General features: G+C 38.3%; 1 protein-coding gene across 1 annotated transcript in view; it reads left to right on the top strand.

The window, feature by feature from the left end:
• Positions 1–26,815, top strand: part of ANKFN1 (ankyrin repeat and fibronectin type III domain containing 1) — a 127,178-nt gene that overhangs the window by 78,380 nt on the left and 21,983 nt on the right. The window contains exons 9-14 of the mRNA XM_087925146.1: positions 8,957–9,056; positions 14,219–14,351; positions 16,433–16,549; positions 19,651–19,866; positions 23,058–23,224; positions 24,407–24,554. Of these exons, the coding sequence (XP_087781272.1) occupies positions 8,957–9,056; positions 14,219–14,351; positions 16,433–16,549; positions 19,651–19,866; positions 23,058–23,224; positions 24,407–24,554 (881 nt within the window). The remainder of the gene's footprint in view (positions 1–8,956; positions 9,057–14,218; positions 14,352–16,432; positions 16,550–19,650; positions 19,867–23,057; positions 23,225–24,406; positions 24,555–26,815) is intronic.

Genomic DNA, 26,815 nt, shown 5'->3' with positions numbered 1-26,815 from the left:
CCTGGTTCTGTACTTTATAATTTCTTTTCCTTTCCCTCTTCTCCCTCTTCTTCTCCCTTCCCTTTTTGACCCCTTCTCTCTCTAATTCTGATTCTCTCTTCTGTAATCCTCTCTTCTGTTTCTTCCTAATGTTATAATTACTTTTCAAACTATTCTTTTGGGGGGTTGTTTTTTCAAATCTTAAATTTTTCACTCTCTTCTCCCCCTTTCTTTTCCCCACATAGAAATACTTGGTCATTGAAGATGGCTTCTTCTTTGTCCCACCCTTCTTGTTCTACAGGCATTTCTTGTTGTTTCTCATAGTTCAGGATCTCCATTTCTAAAAATTGAAATATGAAGCCAAAAGAACCTCTTCCTTCATGTGCATCTTATTTCTGTTTTTTAAGTTCCATTGTCAATTCTTCCAAGAATGATACCATTTTAAAAACTTTTAAACAACCACCCAATTAATTTTAGTCCTTTAGATCCAATAGCCAAAAATCCAAAAATCACCAAGTAATCCAAATAATCCAAAACTGTTTCTTCTTGCTTCTTTTTTCCACTTTCTCTTCCTGGGGTTCTCTTATCTTGTTACAAAGTTTCAGTTAAAATGTATCTTTTAGGAATCTTGTTAAAGTTTCACTGTTAATTCCTTTCACTTCCAGGTGGTCTCCTCCCTTTTTCCAGATCCCACCCTTTTGTTTTTTTCCTTCTTTTAAAATTTTTTGAGATTCCAAAAATCTTTATTATTCCTTTGACATTTTATCTTCAGCTTAAATACCTGTTACTGTCAAAGTGGATTTTTGCCGATTTCTTGCTTAAATCTCTTAGTTGTCAATATAGGGAAGAAAAGGAAAAAAAACCAAATCCTTTCCCTTCCCTCTGTCATTCACAGCTTCAAAGTCTTCTTTGGGAACAATGTTGTTCTTTATCATTCAAATTCCAGGGTACCTTGTATTGTTGTTTTTCCAGTTCGACCCGGTCAGCCAAAAACTTTCTCTTCTTATCTTCCTCCTGCACACTCTTTTCTGGTCGAGTTCTTCTTTGGAGTGGCCATTTCTGACCACCGCTGCAACTGCCTTTGGGAAAGGGAGTAATGGCCAGCTGGGGAGGAGAGATGCAGCTCTCCTTGACCCTGCTGGCAGTCTCCTCTCTCTTCACCACCTCTACAGGGTGGCTTAGCCCCAAAACCAGCTGGCTCGGGGCACTCCAGCGGGGAGCACAGATCAAAACTGTGCACAATCGCAGATTTCAGTCTGTCGCTGAAGAAGCTCAAACCGGATCTCCCTAGCTTTTTTGTATTTTTGTACAGGTAATCCTTGACTTACAATAGTTCATTTAGTGACCATTCAAAGTTACAATGGCTGAAAAAAGTGACTTATGACCATTTTTCATATTTTTGATCATTGCAGCATCCCCACTGTCATGAGAGGCTAGGTGAGGAGAAGCACCCCTTGACGTGAGTGATGTTGAGTTGGCCATGACCACCCAGTCACATGAGCACCAAGCCACACCCACCAACTAAGCAATGCCCACAGAAATGTTTTTAAAAATAGAAAAAGAAATGAATTGCATATTAACAGAAAATATATTTGTTGTGATTTGCATTTTCCAAATAATACAACGAAGCAAGAATACATGGGAATGTCTTCAGATGGCCTCACACTGGACCAGGGTTTCTAAATAAGGCACACATGGTTTTGTTTTGTTTTTTCTTTTTCAGTGGTATCATGCTGGACCACTTTTATGATCGTATTTTTCAGAGTTTCCTATGCTTCCTGAGTTGTTTTCCCCTTTAAGGTTTTTCATCCATGAAATCTTTCCTAGGCTTTTGTGTGTTTGTTACAATCAGCTCTTTTGAAGTTAAAGACATTGGTTGGGTTATGTTCTATTGTTTGTGTTTACTTTTTATTGAATTCCAATATGACGTGGTCACTCTTCCCCCAAAGTTCCAGCAACTTCAACTCTCTCTATCACTTTTTCTTTATTAGTGAGAATTAGACCCAGTATAGCTTTTCCACTAGTTCCCTCCTCTACCTTTTGGATGGCAAAGTTGTCAGCTAGGTTGGTTAGGAATCTGTTCAATCTCCCACTTGCTGCAGAGTTCGTCTCCCAGTTGATATTAGCATAGTTAAAGTCTCCCATTATTACTGTGATGTGTTTCCTTCATACATTTGCTAACTGATTAGCAAAATGTTTATTTATTTCTTCTGCTTGGTTGGATAGCCTGTAGTATAATCCTAGAGTAACTTCATTCTTTTTTCCTTTTTTTCCTGAATACTAATAAAGCTAAGTGCATTCCATCTACTTTTGTAAGTGTGCTGCAATTGTGTTTGACCCATCTTCTGTAGTTTTGGTACCAATGAAAGATACATCAAACCCACAGTGCAGGCAAATTCTGTAGTAATTTCCTCTTTATCCACTAGAAATCCTTCTTAATTTCTCTTCTCCTTATCTACTGTGTCAGTTATATTTGTTTTTTATTTAGTGACATAATGAATATTTGTTTTAATGTCACCATTTAACTACTAAACCATTTAACTACTCGGTATGGAACAGATTTATGCCTTGTGTCTTTCCAAAAAAATTTAAATGCTGACTGGTAAGCCATCTTCATTTTTTTACTGTTAGAGGACAACTGTTTAAGATCATACTGTTGGATGACTATACATAATCATCAACATCAGAAAGGCTATGCTTCTCAATTAACCTTTTCGCATTTATACCTAATCACAATACTGTATAAACATGTCTTGGCAACATCTTTCTTCCACCCTGTTCTTACCGAGTTGCTTTCACTTCATTGCTTGCCTTTGAGTGAGAGTATTGAGTCAATGTACCAGGCAATTACATGAAATGTATACATTTCTTTGCTCACTCATTCACCTGTCAAGTTGGAGAAAACAACTCCAAAGCACCAGAAAGCCAGACAAGAAACAATGGATGGAAACTAGTCAAGGAGAGAAGCAACCTAGAACTAAAGAGAAATTTCCTAACAGTGAGAACAATTAACCAGTTAAATGGCTTGCCTTCAGAAGTTGTGGCTGCTCCATCACCGGAGGCTTTTAAGAAGAAACTGGACAAGTTGTATAGGGTGTCCTCCTTGAGCAGGGGGTTGGACTAGAAAACCTCCGAGGTCCCTTTCAACTCTGTTATTCTGAAATCAGATGGCTAGCAACAGAAACAATCAAGGCAAGATAGGCAATGGGAATGGCAAATTGCATGTCGGTATAGTTTCCTGCCAACTCTAGGGTGGTGAGAGAATGCTTCGCAGCAAGGAAAGTTCTCAATCTATGCAAAGGTTCATGTGCGAAAACATGCTGTTGAACTCATGTTTTATTAGTAGGCTTTGCACTGATCCACAGACAACACCATGTTACCCAGAAGTTACAGAAGGTCCACAAAACTCCTAGACCTTCATTTAAAAATGGGTTAATGACATTAATAGGATTGTAGCATTCTCGCGTGAAATCTCATATGAGAAAATCTCACACGTGACTATTGGGAAAGAGGTGATCATTGAAATCTAATGTGATTTAAGAATTTAAACTTATTTTGTTTGAACTAGCAGGGCTGTTTTTATTTTCTTATGTTAAGTATTTTGCAGGGTTTTTTTTTTATAGCTTTATAGCTCACTCACCTAATCATTTATTGATGCTGCTTTGCCTTTGGATACAGCTTTGCTGTCATACAATTAGTATCACACTATGTTATTTATTAGCTAATTAAATGGTAGGCTTTTCAATGTTTCTTCCTGTGGATCTCAAATTATTTTTTAATCCCACTCGAGTATTTCTGGCTCCTGTTTATTCAAGATTATATAAACAAAGCCTAACGTCAGGGTGGGAATAGCTGTGGCAATGCTCATGTTTTGGTTCTTTAATAATGGCCATTAAGATCCTCATGGAGTGAAGCCAAATCATTTGATTAACCAAGTGGTGTACTTTCCCTCTATAAATGCACCCTGTGTTACAGCAAAAAAAAAATATCCCACTCTGCAATTTTATCAATAGAATAAATATTGATATAATTGGATCATATTTTTTCCATAGCACATTATAAAAAGGGAGAGGGGAGAGAGAGAGAAAAAAAAGGAAGGAAGGAAGATATAAATAAATATACTGTATATATTAATTTTTTATTATAATACTGAAATCTAATAGCAATAGCACGTAGACTTATATACTGCTTCACAGTGCTTTACAGCCCTCTCTAAGCAGTTTACAAAGACAGCATATTGCCCCCAATGATCTGGGTCCTCATTTTACTGACCTCGGAAGGATGGAATACAAAATAAACTTTAAAAAAGAATACAAAGTAGGAGACAAATGCAAGGAAAAAAGACTAGAAAGAGAAAAGCAAGGATACTACTTTTGTAGGGACAATAAAGAGAAAAGAAATATAGACAGAAATTACTTCCAACCTGCATCACAACAGATATACATAAATTTAGAGCCTCTTCACTCCCTCCAACGTTACAAATATTTATCTCTTCTTCTCATATCCCTTGTGTATCTCTTGTGCATAAATAAATCCATAAAGCATCATCTTCTCAATCCTGGTGCAGATGGGAAGTCTATAAAGGGTTCCCAGATGTAAGAATTTATCTTTTTTTTAACCTTAATCAAATAAAGTATGTGTATATTTCTTCCTTTTACTTCTAACAGTCATAATTTTAGTTCATTCAAATATTGTTGTACACTTTGATTTCTCTTCATTTTTCTTTATCCCATTACACAAAGTTCTTCAAGCCTTGAATAGCTCTTTTGTATCCAGTAGGAAAAAATTATCAGGGTCACTCTCTTGGTTTGTCATTTATATTTCCTCTCTAAAGTTTAAGGCCTCAGCCAGTTTCTTTGGTAGGTCCATAAACATTATTTTTCTAATTCATTCTCTTTATCAGTTGTAAATCCACTTTTGATGACATCTCTATCTTGTCAGCTAATTTTTTTTTTCTACATGTGTCGTTTCTTCAATAGCTTTCTCTGGACATAGTGTCTTTGGAGACATCATTACTAACACTGTTGATACTGTGGCTACTCTTTTCTGATTCTATTCTTCAAAAGTCTCATTCAATATTTTCATACTTAAAATGTTTTACATTTTGCAGATGTAGGTAAATCTTTACCTAAAAACTTCAGTCCCCTCTAGTGTCCAGTTTTTTAAATATAAAATTTCATATCTTTGTTTTTTCTTATAAACACTAGAAAAGAATCTATTAAAATCTTATTGAACTTTTTGTTCTTTATTTCAACCTTTTAAACTTTTTTTAAGCTTATGATTATTATTTTTTCCATTCAGGATTAAAGGCAGACTTACCCAGCATTTTCAAACATGACAGTCCAAAGATCTTAGAAATAGTTAATAAGCAATTTCTAAAAAAAGATTAAAAAGTGAGTTTTGCAAACTTAATGTTTGTTAAAATTATCTTCCATGGATGCAAGCAAAACGACTGATCCCATCACTTCCCAGATCTAAAAACCCATGGAAAACCCCTGTCTTGAAGTTTTCTCTTGAGCAGTGGTCGCCAACCAGTGGGCCAGGGACCACTGGTGGTCCGTGAAAATTTTTTGGTGGTCCACAGAGAAATGTCACCCGCAAAGCAATTAATCCAGGCTACATGGGAACACAAGGCTGTGCCACCCACATTGCTTGTGGGAACACAAGGTTTGCGTCGCTTGCATTGCAAACAACACAAGGTAGTGGGGGGGGGAAGGGCAGAGGGGGGGAACTTGCCCCACTCACTCCACATGCCTCACCTGGCCACCAGGCTGCTTCTTTCCTCTTCTTTCTTCTTCTGCTTTTGGCTGCATGCAAGGAAAGCAGCAAAACTCTTTCTTTCTCTTCCCCAATCTCTGCCAGAAATGAGTCTTTGGGACCCTGCAAGGCCTGCTGCTCCAAGAGGCTGCACCAGTGCAACAAATCTCACAAAGACTCACTTCTGGCAGAGTTGGGGGAGAGAAAGGAAGATTTCTGCTGCTTCTGCTGCTTTCTTTGCATGAAGCCAAAAGTCTCTCTCTCTCTCTCTCTCCCTGAGAACAGAGCTGGAGATGATAAAGAATCATCGATCAGTAGGAAAACGGGGTGGGGAATTTTCCTGCAGATTTTTTGGGGGATTTTCTCAGGGTCTCTGTTCCGCAGGATTTAAAATTATGAGTTTGGTGGTACCTGAGGTCCAAAAAGTTGGTGACCCCTGCTCTTGAGGAACAACTGTCCAAAGAACATGTGGGCGATCTCCCGTTTTCTCCTTATCTGGAGAGGTTCCTTATCTGGAAATGGTCTACTACCTTCTTTCTTGGTCTTTGCCCAAGTCATTAGCTCTGCTTTCACAAAGCTGTCTTCAATTCACCACAGCTCCCCTGGAAGTCCAAGGAAGGAGATTCCTGATTGGAAGCTTCCTCCTAAGTCTTTCCTCAATGTCCTGAAGTTAATAGACTCAACTATCACTTGTCTCCCAGGTGAAAATAAGCATAAAAAAACTTGCCAGGATACCAAATTTTATTCTAATCTCCTTCCACAAAATACAAAATAATAATACATGTTTTGATTGTTCAGATTTTGAGCAAATAAATCTGCATTTAAACTTAGGAGTGGCTCCTCCTGTATTCTTTGGCACCATTTTACATCTTTATATATTCCAGATCCAGGTTTCTACAGAATCTTGTTCAGCTGCATCTTTCTCTTGTCACCTAGAGTCAAAAAGGGAATAGTGAGCCAGATTGTAGTGATGAGAGTAAGCCTAGCAGCCGCCTCAAATTTAATCAGAATATTTGTGCAGATGTTGTTTTGTCAGTTGAAACAGCTGTTGGAGTAAATTAAAAAAAGTTTAATTGTCTACTTATTTTTTTCTTAACAAAGGAGAGTGGGAACAAGCAAGAACTACAGGGACAGAGGGAATTCTAGTCTTTTAAACTGTGGTTAGTCATTAATGATTTCTGCTAGGGTGAGACTGCTATAAATTCCCAATGTTTTGGAACTTGACATGAATGGCTTTAGAGAAAAAAATGCTCTGATCTGCCTAAGCCTATCCATGTCCTCTGTCTTCCATGAGTTTAAAAGACTCCTGCACTACTTTGCATATTTTATTTTTATAAATGTTGTTAGAGGTTTAAAAGGGAACATAACATTAGCACAAACTAATACAGAACAAAGAAAACAAAGAAAGAGAAAGAATTGGTGGGGAGGTGGAAACTAAAACGCAGAAAGAAACAGTAAAAAGGAATAGAAAGAAAAAAGCTTCCAATTTTGCAGCAAACGTGATTAGAATATTATCTTATTCTATAAAACACTTCCTTTTTTCTGTTATCCTTTTTTATAATCATCAAAACTCACAAATCCTAAATGCATTTTTTCTGCTTCATGCAAAAAGTCTCTAAGGGGTTTCCAGTCAGCCATAAATGCAGATATTGCACCATATTTCAGACTGTTTTTTTCAGTAGGCAAATTTTTTATAGAACATGTTTTCTGGGAATCCTAAATTGTGGCCTGAATATCTTTATATTTTTATTTCTATTCAGTAACAGTTAAGCCACAGCGAGTTCTGCTTTTATTAAAGCTGTAGGGTAGATGTTTGTAGTGAGAAACATAAATTATGGTGGGATTTATTCCAATTATTGTCTTAAACCAAAATCTCCCCTCAAAGCTATGTTGTGGGAAATTGTCCTCTTTCTGGATTACCTTTTATGCTTTCTGTCAGTTTCCTTCTTTTCCTTACTTTAAAGACCATACTTCAGAATAAAAAAACATACATTAGGAATATACAGGTAGTCCTCAACTTACAACAGTTCATTTTCAATATTGGCAAATATCTGTAGCTCAGGTGTAGGATGAGGGTGAAGGTTGTTCTCTGAGCTTGTGAGTTGGTTTCCAAACATTTCACTACCAGGCTAGGTAACATCTACAGCAGAGTTTAGGGGGTGACAATGCCAGTGTCAGTGTTCTTCTGTTTATAAGGGCCTCATGTGGTCAGTAGGTCTTGTGATGGGTCAGGTGTGGGTGTGTCAAGTGAGGATCCTGTGATGGGACTCGTGAGGGGTCAGAAGTGTGTCATCAGTGAGAATCTTGTGATGGGGAGGTTACATCAAGTGAGGGTCATTGGGAAAGAAAATAATGGAATGTGTAGAAATGAGTAAATTGACATTTGCTATTAGAAAGCAAGAAGAAATTTATTTTATCAGAGAAATAAAATACTATTTATTTATTTATTTGGTTTGTCACTTGCTTACAAGAAAATAGGTATAAGTAAAAGGATAGTTATGAATACATGGATGCATATAAAAAAAGAAAAGAAAAGAAACAATAGGACAGGGACGGTAGGCACGCTGGTGCGCTTATGCACACCCCCTACAGACCTCTTAGGAATGGGGTGAGGTCAATAGTGGATAGTTTGAGGTTAAAGGAGTGGGGGTTTTTTACCAAATTTTTTTGGTAAAAAAATTTGAATCCCACCACTGGTTTGCGGATCCTGGTTTTTAATTGTCATGATATGCGTCCCATGAAGAATTACAAGAGTTGATTAAGTGACTGTTCAAAATTACAACAGCACTGAAAAAAATGAGTTAAGAGCATTTTTCACACCTATGACCACTGCAGTCTCCCCAGGGTCACATGATCAAAATTCAGATGCTTGGTAACTGGTTCATATTTATGACGGTCGCAGTGTCCTGGGGTCATGTGATCACCTTCTAACAAGCAAAATCAGTGAGGAAGCCAGAATCACTTAACAACCATGTCATGAACTTAACAACTGTGGTTCATTTAACAACTGTGGCAAGAAAGGTCATAAAACGAGGCAAAATTCACTTAAAAATTCACTTGCTCAGCAACAGAAATTTTGGGCTCAATTGTGGTCATAACACGTGGACTACCTGTACATAAATGTATAGCTTTATTATTTCCACTATCACCTCTATAAAAATACATCCAATGCTCAGAGTTGTGCCAATTTCCTTTTGTTTTCTTTCCTTAAACACTTCAGATAATGTTAAATTGCAGAATGCCGGTCGCAAGCAGTCTGTCTCCAGAAGCCTAAAGCATCTCTTCCATTCTTCAAACAAGTTTGTGAAGACTTTGAAAAGGTTTGTTTGATTTAATAGAATCACAGTTTTATATTTGAAACTGCCAGAAGTCTCTTTCTCTTACATAATCTGCATTCTGTACTCTGAAATTGTTTAGTATTTTGGAAAACAGTTGAGACGGTAACCACAGCAGGATTTGGAAAAAATGTGCTAAGATATATTAGAATCTTTACTCAAATTTCAGCTTTCATTTCTATTGCAGTTCGTGTCTCTTCAGTATAACAGAGAACAGATAATCAGAGTTGGAAGGGACCTTGTAGGTCAAAAATCTCTTAGCTGTAAAGACGATCATTAATTCAATACAGTACAATTTTCCCCCAAAACAAAGGGTAAAGAAGAGAAAACTCCATGCACACAGACCTAAATCCTGGCTAATACCCAGCTTCTGACCTTATCAATGTAAGCTTGCCAATTCTAAAACCACTGTTGGATATTCCTCTCCCATTCAATTAATATATGCATGCAACACTTGTAAATATGCATGTGTTATGGCTGGCTGGATATGTATATCTGCCAAAAACAGATTCCAAAATATGGCCAGGCCAGGAGAAGTTGATGATGCTTCAAAGTGTTCCCCAAAAGTGATATGTGTACATCCAAAAAAAAATTGTTCTTAGATCTAGATTTCTGCACAGCCTAGTAAGTCCCTGTAAAGGGAAAGAAATGAAAGGATGAACTGGATGCAGAGAAGATAAAAGGAACAGAGTAGGATAGGTAGGGATGGAAAGGAAGAAGGAAAGGGGAAGGGGAAAGGGAAGAGAGGGGAAGGGAGAGGAGAAGAGAGGAAAGGAAAGGAAAGGAAAGGAAAGGAAAGATTATCTGGGTGTGACAAAGAGGATTAAATTTAGCAGACAAGGAACCCCCTTCTAAACAGCAGCCAGTCTTCAGAGTAATTTTCAAAAGCATCCATGCTTTCTGGTGACACTGTTCAGATTTATTTGTTTGTTTATTTATTTATTTATTTATCTGATTTGTCAATCGCTTACAAGATAATAGGTATAAGTATAAACATGAGTAGGAATACAGGAAATAGGTATGAATAAATGGGGACAATAGGACCGGGACGGTAGGCACGATGGTGCACTTATGCACGCCCCTTACAGACCTCTTAGGAATGGGGTGAGGTCAATAGTGGAGTTTGAGGTTAAAGGGGTGGGGGTTTGAGGATTTAACAACAGAGTCAGGTAGTGCATTCCAGGTATTGACCACTCTGTTGCTGAAGTCATACTTTCTGCAATTGAGTTTGAAGCAGTTTACATTGAGTTTGTATCTATTGTGTGCTCTTGTATTGTTGTGGTTGAAGTTGAAGTAGTCATTGACTGGTAGGACATTGTAGCAGATAATTTTGTATACTACGCTTAAGTCCAACCATAGGCGGCGTAGTTCAAGGTTGTCCAAGCCCAAAATCTCAAGCCTGTTGCGAGCAGAGGAGTGTAGTACTCTTCTTGTGAGATACTTCTGGACTCGCTCAGTTGTATTAATGTCTGATATACAGTGTGATTCCAGACTGATGAGCTGCATTCGAGTATTGGTCTAGCAAAAGTTTTGTATGTTCTAGTTAGCAATTCAATATTTCTGGAGGAGAAGCTTCATAGGATTAGATTTACAACTCTTAATGCCTTTTTGGCAATGCTGTTACAGTGAGCTCTGGCACTTAGGTCATTTGATATGAGTACTCCAAGGTCCTTGACAGAGTGAGAATCATCAATGAGGTCATATCCATCTAGTTTGTATTTGGTGTACTGATTTTTTTTACCAATGTGTAGGACAGAGCATTTGTTGGTCAAGATTTGGAGTTGCCAATTGTTTGACCATTCAGACACATAATCTAGGTTGCTTAGAAGCATTGTCGGTGGTGTTGAATAGTTTTACATCATCCACGAAGAGGATGCAGTTGCTTATAAGGTGATCACAAAGGTCATTTATATAGAGTTTAAAGAGTGTAAGTCCTAGAATGCTGCCTTGTTATTTTGCCTGATCCTTTGTTTCAACAGCTTCTTTGTCCTTACCAGCAACGTAAGACCCTATAATTTCACAGGTAACAATTTGTTTCCTTGATAAATTCAGGGAGCTTCTGAGTCTGGATAAAACTGCATGCATGAAAAAGTAAAGATAACCTTGGGTCCAACTTAACACTTGGTGGCTACCAGGACACATCCATGCTGTTTTCTCAGTAACAATATGAGAGTGATTTGCCACGGCCTCCTTCCAAGATGCTTTTTGAACTTCCTAGTCCAATTGACCGCCCCGATAATCTCCCCTCCAAGTACTAACTAGGCTCACCCTGCTGAGCTTCTGAGCTCAGACAAAGCCAGCCACCCGCTAAGACCAATCAAAGGCATGCTTACCAGGAATAACTGCCTTTGAATACAATCTGCATAGGATTGTACCGCATGTACAATCTAGAAAGAAAGGGGGAAAATGCAGGCTATCTCTGCTATCTAATTTCTCACTGTGAAGCCAATTTGTCCCTATTTTTTACCATTTGGGCCAGTAGTTATTTAGATGGTAGACAATTATAGTAATTTTCCTCAACTGATGTCTTCCAGAGAGGTTGGGTGTCAGTTCCCATGCTGGCTGGGACGCTTACACGAATTGTTCTAGTATGTGGAGAGCCCCAGGATAAGCAAGGCTGACTTTACCTTCTAATAAAGGATGAATTGTATGTCAGGGGAGTAGAAAAGTTGGAGCCATCTCTCCATTCCTTTCTGGCCCTTTTCCTGCTCTCCTGTATGGACATGGGATGGATTGAAAACTACAGAAGAGGCAGAGAAAGGAATTTCTAGTGAAGCCGATTTTTGTGTGTGTTCTCTCTAGAATATTGTCCTAGTCTCAGGAATGAGAAGAGTTAATTATCCTGTAAACAAGTTCATGACATGAAAGCAAAGTTTGTTAAATGGATCACTTATATGAATTAGGGCGCTTTCATAATATATCTGACTTTCCCCCTCCTCGAATCAATTAGGCCAGTGTTCCTCAACCTTGGCGCCTTTAAGGTGGTTGGGCTTCAATTCTCAGAATTCCCCAGCCAGCTTTGCTAGATGGGGAATTCTGGGAATTGAAGTCCACCCATCTTAAAGGTGCCAAGGTTGGGAAGCAATGAATTAATCTGTTACACAAACATAACCATTTGGACACATTGTGTGCATGCAGATTATTGGTTTATGAAGTCAGATCCAAATTTGCTTTAAACATACATTAGTGAACCTTTTTAAATAACTCCTGATTTAGCAAATCTGAAGCTGACATTTTGGATTGTCTCCTGTCCCAAGGTAATTTACCTAATCTTCTGAATCTCAAAACTTTGGTCCTGGACAATATCTTCTTTCATCACTGGCAGTGTTCTTTTTGTCTTCTTTGTATTTTGTATTTCTTTCCAAAGAGAGGCTCTGGTGGTCATTCAATTAGCATAAGCAAATCTGCTGATTAATCTATATAACTGGTTATAAATATAAATGTTTTAAAGGGTTGGATTGTGTGTAAGCAATGAATACAATAGTGCTGGACCAGATGATGGGCTATTATACAGAACAAAATCCAGAATAACCTTATTGATTCATGGGGTTGTTATGTTAGATCATCTTGCTATAAATAGCAATGTATAGTACCATTTAGAGTTTTTACACTGGTGTTCCAGGTAAACCACAGAAGGGCATCATAGGAGTCTTAAATATTAAATTCCACAATGGAAAAATTGGAAATGTGAGACAAATATTCATCAAAACCACCATAAGAAGTCTTAAGTGTGGTTTTGGACACACTGAATCAAAGTAGTTCAACAATAAGGCCTAACAGATTGGATAGCACCTAGGAAGAACTGAGATTGTATACTCCAAACTACTGTATATTCCTAGAATCTTCTGCAATGCAGAAGTTTCTATATTAGACCCCCTGCAGCCTCCACTTCCATTAGATAAATAAATTTATGGAAATTGTTACCTGGAAGCAGGAATTTAAAAAATAAGAATTCAAAAGAAAGAGTTATAATAAAAGAAAATTGAACCCAGCAGGTCTGTTTCGCTCAACTTTCATTTATTTCAAAACAAAAGATGCAACAAATGAATGGCTTTTATTAGTTCCATTTTTCCATTATTTCCCAATTATTTGCAACCCTGTAATATATATATTTTTTTGCTGAGAGCGCTGGACTTGATTTTAAGTTGCCAGTTCCTATATTCCTGTATTCTTTTCCCATAACAACTGCATTTCTGATAGCAGTCAGGTTTTTTTAAAACAATCTGAAGCAACATGCAAGATTTTCTGGAGAAACAAAATTATGGGTGCTAGAAAACAACTGGAAACATATTACTGTTGCCATTGTAATAAAATAATTTAAAAGTAGAAAAAGATAGGTATTCATATTAATGGAAGTAATAAAAATTAATGCAATAACTGACTCATATTTAATTTAAAATATTTTAAAATGGAAAAAAAATAAACTTAAGGGGATATTTTACTTAAGAAAATGACTACCATAAGAAGATAGTTTTTTTTTTTTTCCACATTGGATTAATAAAAAGCAAACTCTGCAAGCTGAACTTAACTTCTGGTAACTTTACAAGTACATCCATATACTATAGTTTTCTTGACAACAAAACCAGTGGTTTGCTGTTGCTTTTTTCAGCTTAGTCTACAACAGTCTTTTTTAAACTTGACAACTTGAAGATGTGCGGTCTTCAACTCTCAGAACTCCCCAGCCAGCTTAGGTATTGAAGTCCATACCTCTTAAAGTTGATGAGATTGGGAAATAATGGTCTACTACATATTCGGGACTCTTAAAAGTCTTCCATCCAAATATTCCCCAGACTTTATTCTTTTAAGTCCAAACTAGGCTAGTTAGCTCTCAGAATCTGATGCTCCATGTTGATATGTCATTTTTCCAAATCCAAATATTTTGTTACTACTTGTCCAAATATAATTCAGATGAAAATTACACGGTGAGTAGCTTTGCCCATACATTTATGGAGTTATTCTGCAGATTTGCTAGTGGTTAACATTATCACATTTCTGGGAAATTCTCCTTCTTGGGGGCAATGAGTTGAATTCTATTGTTTCAATCATGTGCTAGGACATCTTGCTTTGCAGAAAAACAAATCACTGTCTTTTTTGAGCTAGACACCTAATGGTTCTCTCTTTCATTCTTCTCATTTATTCTACTGCAGAGGGCTTTATTTAGCTGTGATATTTTATTACAAAGACAACATGTTAGTAACCAATGAAGATCACATACCAATAGTGGAAATTGATGATTCTCATGCCAGTTCTATCATGCAAGATTTTCTCTGGTTCACAAAGGTAAGTCAGAACTGGCCATTTACCAAAAACAAAAAAACAAAAAAACCCACCCACATTTCAGGTAGTAAATTGCAAGGATGTACTAACCCCAGTGCAGCCTTAAGTTCTTCTTTTCTTTCCATGAAATGAAAGGAATTCTACCTTTAAACCAGTGAATTAAGTAGTGATGTTGCATCTCGTTTAACCTGAGGGTGTAGAAGAGGATGGGGAGAAGCTACCATTTAAAAGAGGAGAATTTAGGGTTTCTGTGCTGAGAACCAGAGGAAGATCTTGAACTCCTGAGGATGGTTCCAAGGGTAACTGTTACATCTATTTGCCAGGAAAGGATGCATGCTGCAAAACTTGTTTCCAACTAAAGGATAGGATAAAAGCAGGTTAGAAGCAAACCCATCCTTCCTTGGTGTTATAGCATATGTATCTAGGTAAGAACAATTTTCATCTGAGTTTCATAATGTATCAGTAATGGACTCTTGTTTGTATCAACACTATTTTTCTATATCTATTTCTAGAAATTAGTATTAAAATCTGTATGCTGCCTGGCTCCCAATAACTAGAGGCAGTTCACAAGTAAGAACTTTTTAAAAAGAAATACAATAAGAGAGAAAAATAAAAGAATAAAGATGACAAGAACCAGACAGGAACAAAAAACACACAATCCAAGGGGGACTCACTCACTTTTGCCAAAGGCTTGGGCAAAAGGCCAAGAATTCAAGTCTCTTAGAAGCACTAGCAGGGTGAGGGCCACTCAGATTTTGGGAGGGCCTCATTCAAGAGTTCAGGTGATGTTGAAGAGAAGGTGAGCTTCAGGAGACAGATGGCATTGTTTAATTGAAGAAACCCAGAGCGCACCAAGAGTGCATTGTCTGGGAAGCGACTGTATGAGATACATGTCCCTCAGGAACCAGGTCCTAGACCATGATGACTTTATAGGTAACAACCAGTTGCCCTGGAAAGAAAAAGGGGCAACTAATGCAGCTCACAAAACATTGTGGATGAGTTGAAGCTTCTGGGTAGTGTTCAAGGGCAGCCCCTTGGACAGTCTGTTACAGTAGTCAAGCCACGAGGAGGTAACCAGGGCATGAATGACTCTCTGAAGAGCTTTCTGACCTAGGAAAAGGGGCAACTGGCATAACAGATGAAGATATGGAAATGCCTTCTTGCCCGCAGCTAGCCCTCACTCATTGAACATTAGCAGTGAGTCCAGGAAGACCCCCAAATTGTGTCCTACACTTGAAGGAGGTGCAACCCCATCCAAGATCAGAGATGGAATATCCCCAAATCCCCAGGGTATGGGGTTTAGAATGGGAAAGATAATAGTTATATTATCTATATCATAATAGTTACATTATGGGACAATAGTTTTAAAAAACCTGTTGGGTTAAAGAACATCCTTTTGAAGAGGGGTAGGAGAAGGACTACCTCCTCTGTCAAAGAGACCAACACCAGCGCATGGGTCCAACTGCAGAAGGCATCCTTGGCCACATTTATGACCCAGATCCAAAAAACAGGGGATTTGCTCCTAGCAGAGTGGATCCTATCCACTTCCTCAGGAGCCACTGGCTCTAAATCATTCCAGATCATACCCAATCTTGTTTATTTCTTGACCCTACAAACCTGCTTTAATTAATCCAGGATTTAAATAAATCCAGGGAAGTCCCTTTCTTCCCATTAATTTGTAAGAGTACAAAATGGATCTTGGAATTCGTAAACTACTAATGCCGATAAGTATTGGCATTGGAATTAACTGAAGTCTGATTGGAAGGGAAGATCCTTAAGAACGCTCAGGATGTTTAACACAAGTCAAGGGATGCGGATGCAAAAGTACATCCTTCCTTCTCTCCATATTTTCTTTACTGATCATTTTGATAGAACGGCACACAGGTGTATTAACAGAGATAAATGATATGCATGCCAATTAGATGCAATGGAACTCTGCTCATTTAATAATTTCTTGTCAACACACTGCCACCCACAGAATCGTGGCATGAACAGCAGCTACATTTTGGGAAGATAACGTTCATTCATCCTTCCTGCCTTTTTCTCTCCTGCCTACCCCATCTCCTGTCCCCTGTATTTTGCAGCTGTCTTGTATGTGGGATGAGATCAGATGGCTGAGGCAGAACATGTCTGTCTCTATGTCCTCCTCCACAGCACTCCAAGCTAGGCAGAAAATGCTGTCTGCAGCAGCCCAGTTACAGGTGAGTGGAAGCATCCGCTTTCCGTGGCATATCTCGGCAAGGGTAGGGTCTCCAAGGGAATCAGCTGCCAGCTGTCCCCTGCTTTAGCACTTCCTTCTGGCCTGGCCTCAAGGGGAGAATTATATGCTGCAGGGCAGGAAAGCAGCAGCACAGTCTGAGAGCCCAGACAGAGCTAACAGGCCATCAATAAACTTGCAAAATGGGAAGAAGTCAGAGAGAGCAGAATTAAATATGACACGGTAAATAAATAGTCGCCTGCCCAGGAGGATAATCTGAAAAGGCAAATAAGCTGTTCAGTCACATCGCTGGTGGAGATGCTTGATTATAATGTTGGCAGCATTCAAGGCAGCAAATCCAGGCCAGCATCAAACAAAAAAAGCATCCTAAATCATTAATCAGGTGACAAGATAATGATCCCTGGGGCACCTGCTCATTTTTATCCCCTTGGAGGATATCCCCTTCCACTTATGGAGGAATTTCAGACAAAATATCTTTTCTACCCCGATATGCCAAGATATCTTCTCTATCAATTTTTCTCCTAGTGCCTCATCCTTAACGCTAAGGTGTGTTTGCAGATTCATACCTATACGTGCCTCCTAACCTGCCAGGCAGATTCCAGAGCCAAACGCCTCATCCTAAATGTGCTCTCCATTGTGTGTGTGTGTGTGTGAAAAATAAACTCCCCAGAAACCTGGTTCTAAATTTCACATGCTTCTTGGTAACATAGACGTGGACATGTCTAGCTGCAAAAACAGGTCTGACTTACAAGCCTTGTGTTCTTTGCATTCCTGCCCTCCTGGGGGGAGGGAGGGAGGGAGGGAGAGAGAGAACGAGAGCACTAATCAAGTTCTTGCAATCTCCAAGTGATTAAAATAAATAAATAAAAATAAAATTAAGTCTATCTGACTCTAAGCAAATCTGTATACAGGCAGCAAAAGAGCTGAGGGCCTATAAGGATACAGAACGCCTACTGTGTGCCTTGGACAGGGATGCCTAAAGCTAAAATAGCTACTTAAAGCCACTTCTAAATGGCAGCCAGTGTGCCTGGCTGTTCTGAGTGCTTTGGTTATAAACAATCTTAATAATGCTGCTCAGAGGTAAATAGTGGCTGCTAAGTGCAGATAGAGTCAGCTCAGGGTGGCTTTATCTATCAAATGAGAATGTCATTAAGGTTAATGTACAGCCCCTCTGCTTTCATAATGAACAATGTGCCACATTGTCAATTCAGCTTTGCCTTTTAAATCACTCCTCCTGCCCCCCATTACTTGCATACTGTAGGCCTTTTGAAAGCTCCCAGAGTCATGAGCATATTTAAAATGCTAGGGATTTTTCTTTGAGACATCTGGACATCTCTTCAGGAGACAAACACTGGTCCTCAGCCCTAGGTGAGTTATCCAAGAGTACGAAAAAGCTAAACTAGATCTAATCAAAGAGTCCATTTTAGAAAATCTTGATCCTAATGCTGGGAGCAGTCATGTTTTTTCAGGAGTTGGCCTGAATGTTCTGCCATGAAATTGTTCCGGCACAAACCACAAAGATGCTGAGATAATGCTAAATATGGTAACTGTTGTTGCAAAAAAAATCTGTATCCAATGTCCAATATCAAAAAAAGCAAACATAAATTATATATGCTCCAGGTGGACTGCCATGGGTATCTCAGAGAACAATCAGAAAGGGCACCAATTTTCCTTCCAAGATGATTCTGTCTCATTGCCTTTTATTAAGTGTTCATCATTCTGTTGTAATGCTGCTGAGCTCTGCAGGAATGCATTTTGACCTAGAAATTATACATAGTCTAATAGTTTTCTGAAATACAGATATTTCTCTCTTGTATACATTTGTAGTTGATATTATACTTGGCATCAGTCAACTCCCAGTTTTGTAGCTTTCAAAGTCAGCCATAATGCTTATGCCCTTCAAAATGAGGATTGTAGGGGGGGGGGGAGGGAGGGGGAGGGAGGGGGGGGAGAGAGAGAGAGAGAGAGAATCTGCAGATAAACAGCTCCATCAGTGCTTGTGATCTCAAGTCCTGCATTGTCAATATATGTATGGCAACTAATTCAGAGGCTAACAGGTGAACCAAGCTTATAGAACTGGAAGACTCTTCCCAAGTCTAGAGTCCTCCAGGTGTGCTAGGACAGGAACTCGCATAATATGTGACCAGCATGGACATTCTAGGAATTTCCATCACATTGGAGGTCAACATGATGGGAAATATTGGTATAAACCATACGTCCATATTCTACCCAGCTGTCCTAACAGAAATGTTCCTACATCTCACTGAGGGGCACAGAAGGCATTTCAAATTTCAAAGAATCACCATGTTGGATTAATTTTCTTTGCTGTAAAGAAAATGCTCAAGTTCCCATCTGTTAGAAGAGATTGAAACCTATGGATGTGGTCCAATTCCATTAAAGCTCCCTGGGAACATTGTCATTATAAGATTTTATAGTCTTATGCAGGCCCTCTTATGAAATTCCTGCCTTGTGTCAATTGATTAACAGCAATAGAGCTATATTGAATGTTTCCATCATTTTCTATTTAATGCCATAGAAAAGAATCCAACTCAGTGATAGAAATCCATACTGTCTCACAGAAGGTACCAGACTCCAGTTAAAAACATCTCAACTAGGGGAAGCATTAGGAATCTGCCCCAAGCACTGCTGCTACTTATCAGAGCAGGTAATGCTGAGCTAAATGGAGCAGTGACTAGATTCAGTACAAGGTAGTACAATAAAATTATTATTTTACCAGTGCATCTCAGTGCTCCATCCAACACATTCTATTTTGTTAATAAATGCTTAATTCTGTTGATATAAAGATAGTGCAGACACCATCAATTTGGAATGAACAGAACTGTTGGGTCTCCCTCATTGTGATAATTGTGACTCTGACTTGTGATTTATCACCCTGTTGAAACATGAAAGGCTCAACATTAAACTAATGATCATTTGAAGGGCTTAGCTGGTTACACTGTTTTTATTTCTGTGAACAGCTGTTGAACGCTTATTCTGCTATTCGAAAATGTGCATTATGACCTGTGAAAACGAGTCAATAATTGTGTGTTTTGTGGCCTTCAACTGTTCCCTCTTCAACCACAGAACCTGTTAGGTACACACAACCTGGGCCAAGTCTATTATGAACCAATCAAAGACCGTCATGGCAATGTTATCATAGTGACAATCAGAGAAGTGGAGAGCCTCTATTCCTTTTTTAATGGCAAATGGATGCAGATATCTAAGCTACAAAGCCAGAGGAAATCCCTTTCGACACCAGAGGAGCCAACTGCATTAGACATCTTGCTTATCACAATCCAGGTAACCCTCTTTTTCTCCAAATTTCAACAAATAAGCAAAAATTCCCTCTGATAAGCTTGCAACTTACCAGGCACTTTGTGCTACATATTCAAAGGACATATTTGTTGACTTGTTCCAATTTGTCCCTTAGTCAGGAGGTGTGGATACTGGAAGTCGGTTCAGTTAAACATGCAGGATTAGCTAATCTTCATTTATTTATTGATTGGTTGATTATGGATTCCCAGCCCAAAAGACTGTCCCCATCCTGCATCCAAACCAAGTTAATCATGCATAGTTCTCTCTAAATTTGAAAGCATGAAATGAAATCCTTATGAGAGCCAGCCTGGTATCATGATTAGTCATTGAGTTGAAGTAGGAAATACCAGTGCAAGTCCACCCTTACCCATGAAAGCTCAATGAGGCCAGATACTCTCTCTCCAAGCCCAGCCTATTTCTTAGTGGGGAAAATAAGAAGTGGAAGCATAATATATGCTGCTTTGAGGAAGAAGGATCTACATCTAATCAACAAACCAATTAAATTACTTAGAAATCTGTTTAAAATATTTAAATTTTTAAAATGATTAAAAAATACAACCAAACAGTAATCAAGACAATAAAATTAAGGTCACTCAAAAGACAATGAATGTCAGGAAACTAAATAAAACTAGTCCTGCTTTGAAAATTGTCCCATCCACCAGTTTTTAAGGGCACCAGCAACTGAGGAAAGTTTTTCACCTGTGAAAAATGTGGGGAATGTTTTTCACCTGTGGTACCAAAATGTGTAGGGCATCTTACCCAGAAAAAAAATGACAAATTTTGTCAGCCTCAGCATAATTGGTTTATAAATACTCCATCTCAAAGTCAAGAAGACCCTCAAAATTTAAAGTATTTTCAGAAACAATTTGAGGTTGTTTTGAGGCTCTTTATATGTCCGCATTGCTGAGATGTGGCATCTGACCTGAGCAAGGATTGGTGGAGCAAGTTTAAAGCAGGGCTGTCAAATTTGCAGCCCACAGGCCCAGGTGCATCATGCACTGGCCACGCCCACGCCTGGTTTAGCAAAGGGGGAAAAAGTTGTGATATGTCACCATGACTATGCGAGCTTGACACCCCTGTTTTAGAACTACTAAACCATGATAAGATAGACGAAGCCCAGCACTTGAATGACTCCATCCTATTGGGACCAGAGTTGGATCTGAGGTTGTGTGCCCAAAGAAGAAAAACAGAAGGAAGTGACCTCAAATTAGCAGTATGTTAAACAAAAAATAAGCAATGATAGGCAGAGAGAAACCATTTTTTTTAACTTGCCATCCACACTCCCACTGTCTCCTTGTGGTCAGTCAGTCTCTAGGTGCCCCTGGAATTACACCTTTGACACACTGACCAGCAGTTAAGGGATACTGCAAATTTTCTCCTCCACCTGGAGAAAAAAAATACCAATAATTTTTGGATTTTAGAACCTGAGCAGGGGAAGCCTCTGTGTCCCTTTTTGCTGAGAAGAGACCAATGACAGCTTTGGGAAGCACAGCCACTCCTGTCGCATACCATGTTTAGTACCTTAAGCTTATTCTGACAGCTGCTGACACCTTTAATTTTCTCCCTCCACTCCCTATTCTGTCTTTTGAAATCCCTTGGCAAAATCTGCCAAATTCATTTTCAGGTTACATTCTGAGGCAACAAGAATGCTATAATCTTTTTTCTTAGGAGGAAAAAAAAAAGGAACAGTTAGAAAATCATGTGAACTCTTTTTTTCTCCAGATCACAAACATTTATCTATTAAGAACGTTTATTTATTTATTGCTTGTTTGTTTAATAAATTTATATAGCTGCCCAAGTGACACACAATGACTCCATATCCCTTCCCTGCAGCTCCTTGGTCTCAAGAGACCTCTCCATATTCACACCAGATTTTTTTTTTTTAAAAAATGGTTTAATTCCAATACTGTTTCCCTGTTCATTTTCTTTCCATTTTAAATGCTTGAACCCATCTCTCAATAGAGAATATTAGCAAAGAAACAAAAGGTAGGACCTCATAATCATGGCTTTCAGACTCTGATAAATAAGCTAAATTATTATTTAAAATGTTTTCACCATCCATTTAGAACAAGTTAGGATTAGGAATATTTCCAGTTCCAAATGCAGGGCTAAAAGAAGGTAAGGAGTTCTTTCTGAATACCTTGGCAAATTCCTTCTGCTGTTGCAGTTGAATCGCTGCTGGAAAACTGTCACTGGATTTATTTAGTCTACCAATGAACATACAAATAGGGAATTGGGGTCATGTATCTGATACCCACATATTGAAGTCACTTTCTGCACAGTAGCTTCTACCCATACCTCCCTCCCTAGGCTCCAATTGAGAGCCAGTTTGGAATAGTGGTTAAGACATCAGGCTAGAAACCAGGAGACTGTGAGTTCTAGTCCTGTCTTAGGCCTGAAAGCAGACTGGGTGACTTTGGACCAGTCACTCTTGCCCGGCTCTGGGAAGCAGGCAAAGGCAAACCATTTCAGAAAAACTTTGGCAAGAAAACTACAGGGATTTATCTAGGCAGTCTTCAAGAATTGAACATGACTGAATGAAAGAAGAAAAATGTTCCAATTATAAGTTGGAAGGATTACTTCCATAAATTCCAAGGAAAGTGGGGCCATTAAATGCCTACTTTGTAACAAAAGCTTTTTTTCTTTCTTTTTTGTAATCATGGAGTAAGAGATAACTGTAATTATTTTTGTATTTACTGCAAAGGAAATCAGAAGCTTTATTCTATTTTTAATCATTTCTTTCTGCAGTTTTCTCTCTCTTTTTCTCTTTATTCTGTATTAGTTTGTGTTACTTTATATTTTTCTCTGTAAAAACTTTTAATAAAATGTATGGATAAAAGGAACAGAGCACAGGGTTTGGAAAACAAAGTAGTACTTCTGCTTCTGCTGCTACTATTACTACGACTACTACTAATATCATTAATAGTCTGATGAGCCATAATAATAATAAATGTGACAATACCTTTAACACCCATCAAACAACATCTTTGGATGTTAGGAAGGATTTGATAGGTGGATAAAAATGGCAAATGGCTGACTGAGCAACAAACCATAATAATAAATAAAACATAGTATTGCCCACTACTTGGTGAGTCCTTCCTTCATTTTTTATATGGAAGAAAAGACAAAAAAAATGAACCTCTTTCTCCCCACCCCCTTTTTTTTTTTTCCAACAGGACACACTTTCCTATCACAGAAGGAGCCAACAACGTCTGGCTCCAGGCCTCTATTTGGGCTACTTAAAACTCTGCAGTTCTGTCGATCAGATCAAAGTGCTTGTGCTACAAAAGCTGCCCAACATTCTGTGTCATGTTAAAATCCGAGACAATTTCAATGTGTCCAAGTAAGTAGAAGAAAAATCTCCCAATCATGCTGATTAGAATTTGCTTCTGAGTTGATGTGGTCTGGATTCCCTTATTCATTCACTGTGAATTTGCTTTCCCATTGGAATGGTGATCTCTGAAAACATTTTTCATCATTAGGAATATTAGGGCATATGCCAAGATTTCTTATCCTCGTCTGTCATTTATCTACACAGTTTGCAGCAATCAGCCAGACTAATGCAACCTGACAAATAAGGAAAGAAATGGCCAACTCTATATCCCAAGAGTAAGATCCAGGGATACAGTTCCTACTTGCTTTCACTCAGGGACTAATAAAATAATAATTAATAATAATAAAAAAATAATAGAATAATAAAAGTGGGTGTGCATAAGGGCACCAATGTGCCTACCGTCCCTATCCTATTGTTTCTTTTTATTTTTCTTATATGTATCCATTTCATGTATTCATAACTATGTTTATACTTATACCTGTTACCTTATAATCGCTTGACAAAATAAATAAATAGCCCCTTCACTGTAAATCCAGTTGAATGGGTACTTATCAAAGATAGGCCAGACTTGAAGAAATGTTGGGTTTACTTGTTTTGCCTACCTAAAGCCCAAGTCTTCCAATGGCACGTACACCTTGACCAAGGCAACATCACAGTGTTGTACCTTAAACTCTACCCCTTTCAAGTGCTAGGCAACATCACGATAAATGTAGAAAATGGATGGTACTTGCATCACTCCCCTTGCCCTCCTACTATAGATGCTTCCGTCCACCATTACACAAAAGTACACATACTCCAACAATCCCCTTGTTTCAGCTTGATGCTTTCAATCTTAAGGAAAAAAATTAAAACCCAGGCTGGCTACCCCCAATGAAGAAACTAAATGACTTAATGAGAAAATTGAGGGTCCCCCCGCCCACCTGAAACCCCTAGGAATGTGCATTAAAATTTTTAGAAATATGGAACAGCCTGCATGTCAAAGAAAGTCTTCAGCTTGGTATGCACACGCAGAATAAAATCAGAAAGTTGGCCCTTTTTTAACCACAAATAATTGGGCTTGTTACAAGTTTAGAAAGTTTTACTATTTGAGAACAAAAAAAACCAACAAAGCCCAAACGTACATTCAGTAAATTCTTCCTTGTGCAATGAACTTTTGTTATATTTCTAATTTTAACTCCACTCCCTATACAGAGAGGAATGGGAATGGATCCAAAGACTTTCTGGCTCAGAATCCATGGAAAATATGGATCATTCTGCAGATGGTCCAACTCGACTGTTTTTTGAGCTCCAAATGGCAATGAGAGCTCTTCTTAAACAGATCAATCTACCTCTACAACAGGTATTATTTATTTATTAAATTTATTTGCCACCTATCTTGTCATGGGGCTATGCAATGTGACTCTCCTCATCTATTTCATTTCAAGTACTTAAACTTACAGGTGGAAAAAATATCAGTAATATTTGCATGTCGTATGTATTTGTGCATATGTGCATGCATTTGTATGCATGTATATTGATCAACAACATGGAACCTGAGCTGATTCAGTATCAAACTTGATTTGTGTGCATTTTGCTACCAACTAGGGAAAGATGGAGTTGTATTAAGCTTGCCTCAGGACAGATTAATGAAAGCTGTGTTATAATTCATAGCCTCATTGCCTTTGCAAGCTTTCAAAAATGATGCTTTCAACTACAGTGAGTTCATGGTGAAACCTTGTATAAAACTTAATTTAAGTCAAGATAGTAATCAGTGCCATAAAACAAATGGCCAGCTGTAAGTGGCAATAGAGCTTGCTCTTATATACCTCTGAAAGTGTGTGAAATATGATTTGAGTTGGAGATTGAAATGATCTATATGTGTATATATGAAAGAGCATTCCTGAGAGCAGGAATTTCACCTGGGCAAGATTAGTGAAGCACGTTTTATGACTGTAGCAGAAAAGTGATTTATTTAGACGGAATAAATGATACAGATCGGCAATGCCTAACACTTAGCCAATCACATCTCCTGGGAAGAGTGTCCAAGAGCACGTGCGCTGGATGGGTGTCCGTGGGAAGAAGGAGGGAAGGAAGTGACCTTAGACTAGCAATCTCTTAAACAAGAAGTGTGTGAACTGAGAAATAGAATGGGAACATAGGGTAAATCTTTAACTCTCTGTCGGCACCCTGCTAATCTTGTGGCCAGCAGGTCATGAAGTGGTGAAGGGTCATTGCCATTGGTTTTGTACCTTCAAAAATTGGGTGAGATGTTGGATGAGCACCAGTATATAGTGAAACAAGTGGATGAGTGCTTCTCATATGTCCAGGTACCAAGCCTTTACTCCAAGGTGTATCTCACAGTGCTGTGTTAAAAATATGTTGTTCTACAACTGAGCTGTCACCAATGCCTTTGCCATACAATCAGATTCAACTCACAAGAGCATCACTTGGCCCTCCAAATGCAATTGTCTTGGGTTGTGATCTGTTGTTGAACTCTGCGTAGTTTCTTGAAATGATTCTGATAAAGATAGTTCCTTTGGTTAGTCTTCTATTTAATCAGTCCTATTTTTTTTCACTGTGTTTCTTGCCTTCCTTTACTAGAGATTGGAGATCATTTGCATTTTCAGCCTTCAGTGTAGTATTATCAGCATAGCACAAGGTATTCCACCTGTTTATTCCAGTAATATAATCAATTTTATTTCAGGCAACAATCCAATATATGGGTATCGTTCTGATTGTTGGAAGACTGTAAGCCATGAAATCACTGACACTGGATTGACATAAATTAATCAAGTTGTTCTCCTGCTTCATTTTAGTGTTCTAGGCCATAAAACTCAATTATTATTTTGCTCCTTAATACTTCCAACTTTGGCACTCCAGCCCAACAACAACACGCACATCTTGCTTACAAGGTCTGTGAGTTCAAAATGAACATCAAGTTCATCAAACTCCTGTTCTTCTGGATCAGTGGTTGGATAATCTGGAGAAAATTAGGTAGCACACTGGCTAGGGAATAGTGGGAATTGAAGTTCATACAACTTTAAGTTGCTGCATAACCAGTCCCGAAGGGTAATTTTTTTCCTTTTCTTCTTTTCTTTTTCTTTAATGCAAAGCTACTTTGTATAAACTCATTTATTATGGCTACACAAAGATGACTAAGGATATAGAGAACTCCAAGCTATGTTCCATTCCAATTTAAATAATTTAAATAAGCATAAGTGCACCAATGTGCCTACCGTCCCTGTCCTATTGTTTCTTTTTTATTCGTATCCATTTCATGTATTCATAACCATGCTTATACTTATACCTGTTATCTAATACTTGCTTGACAAATTAATTAATTAATTAATTAATTAATTTAAAAAATTCGCCCATGGGGCATATTGTGTTGAGTGGAGGTGGAATCTGGCCTGATTCTGTAGGCCTTTAAAAAAGTTAAAGCTAAATTGATAAATGAGGGAGATTTGGGTTGAATCATTGTAGGCAGCAATACCTCAACTTTAAGAGTTAGAATTTCTTACCAGCCAGTACTGGACATCTGCTTCTGAAATATTTGTACAGCATTCATCCAATTTTGAAATAAGCCGTGTTTCTTCCCTTTTTCTAGAAAGATCGCATCCT

This window comes from Pseudonaja textilis, chromosome 2, assembly GCF_049901715.1.
Source record: "Pseudonaja textilis isolate UNSWEBS1 chromosome 2, rPseTex1.2, whole genome shotgun sequence".
NCBI classification, from domain to species: domain Eukaryota; kingdom Metazoa; phylum Chordata; class Lepidosauria; order Squamata; family Elapidae; genus Pseudonaja; species Pseudonaja textilis.
This window is presented reverse-complemented; position numbering and strand designations above follow the sequence as displayed.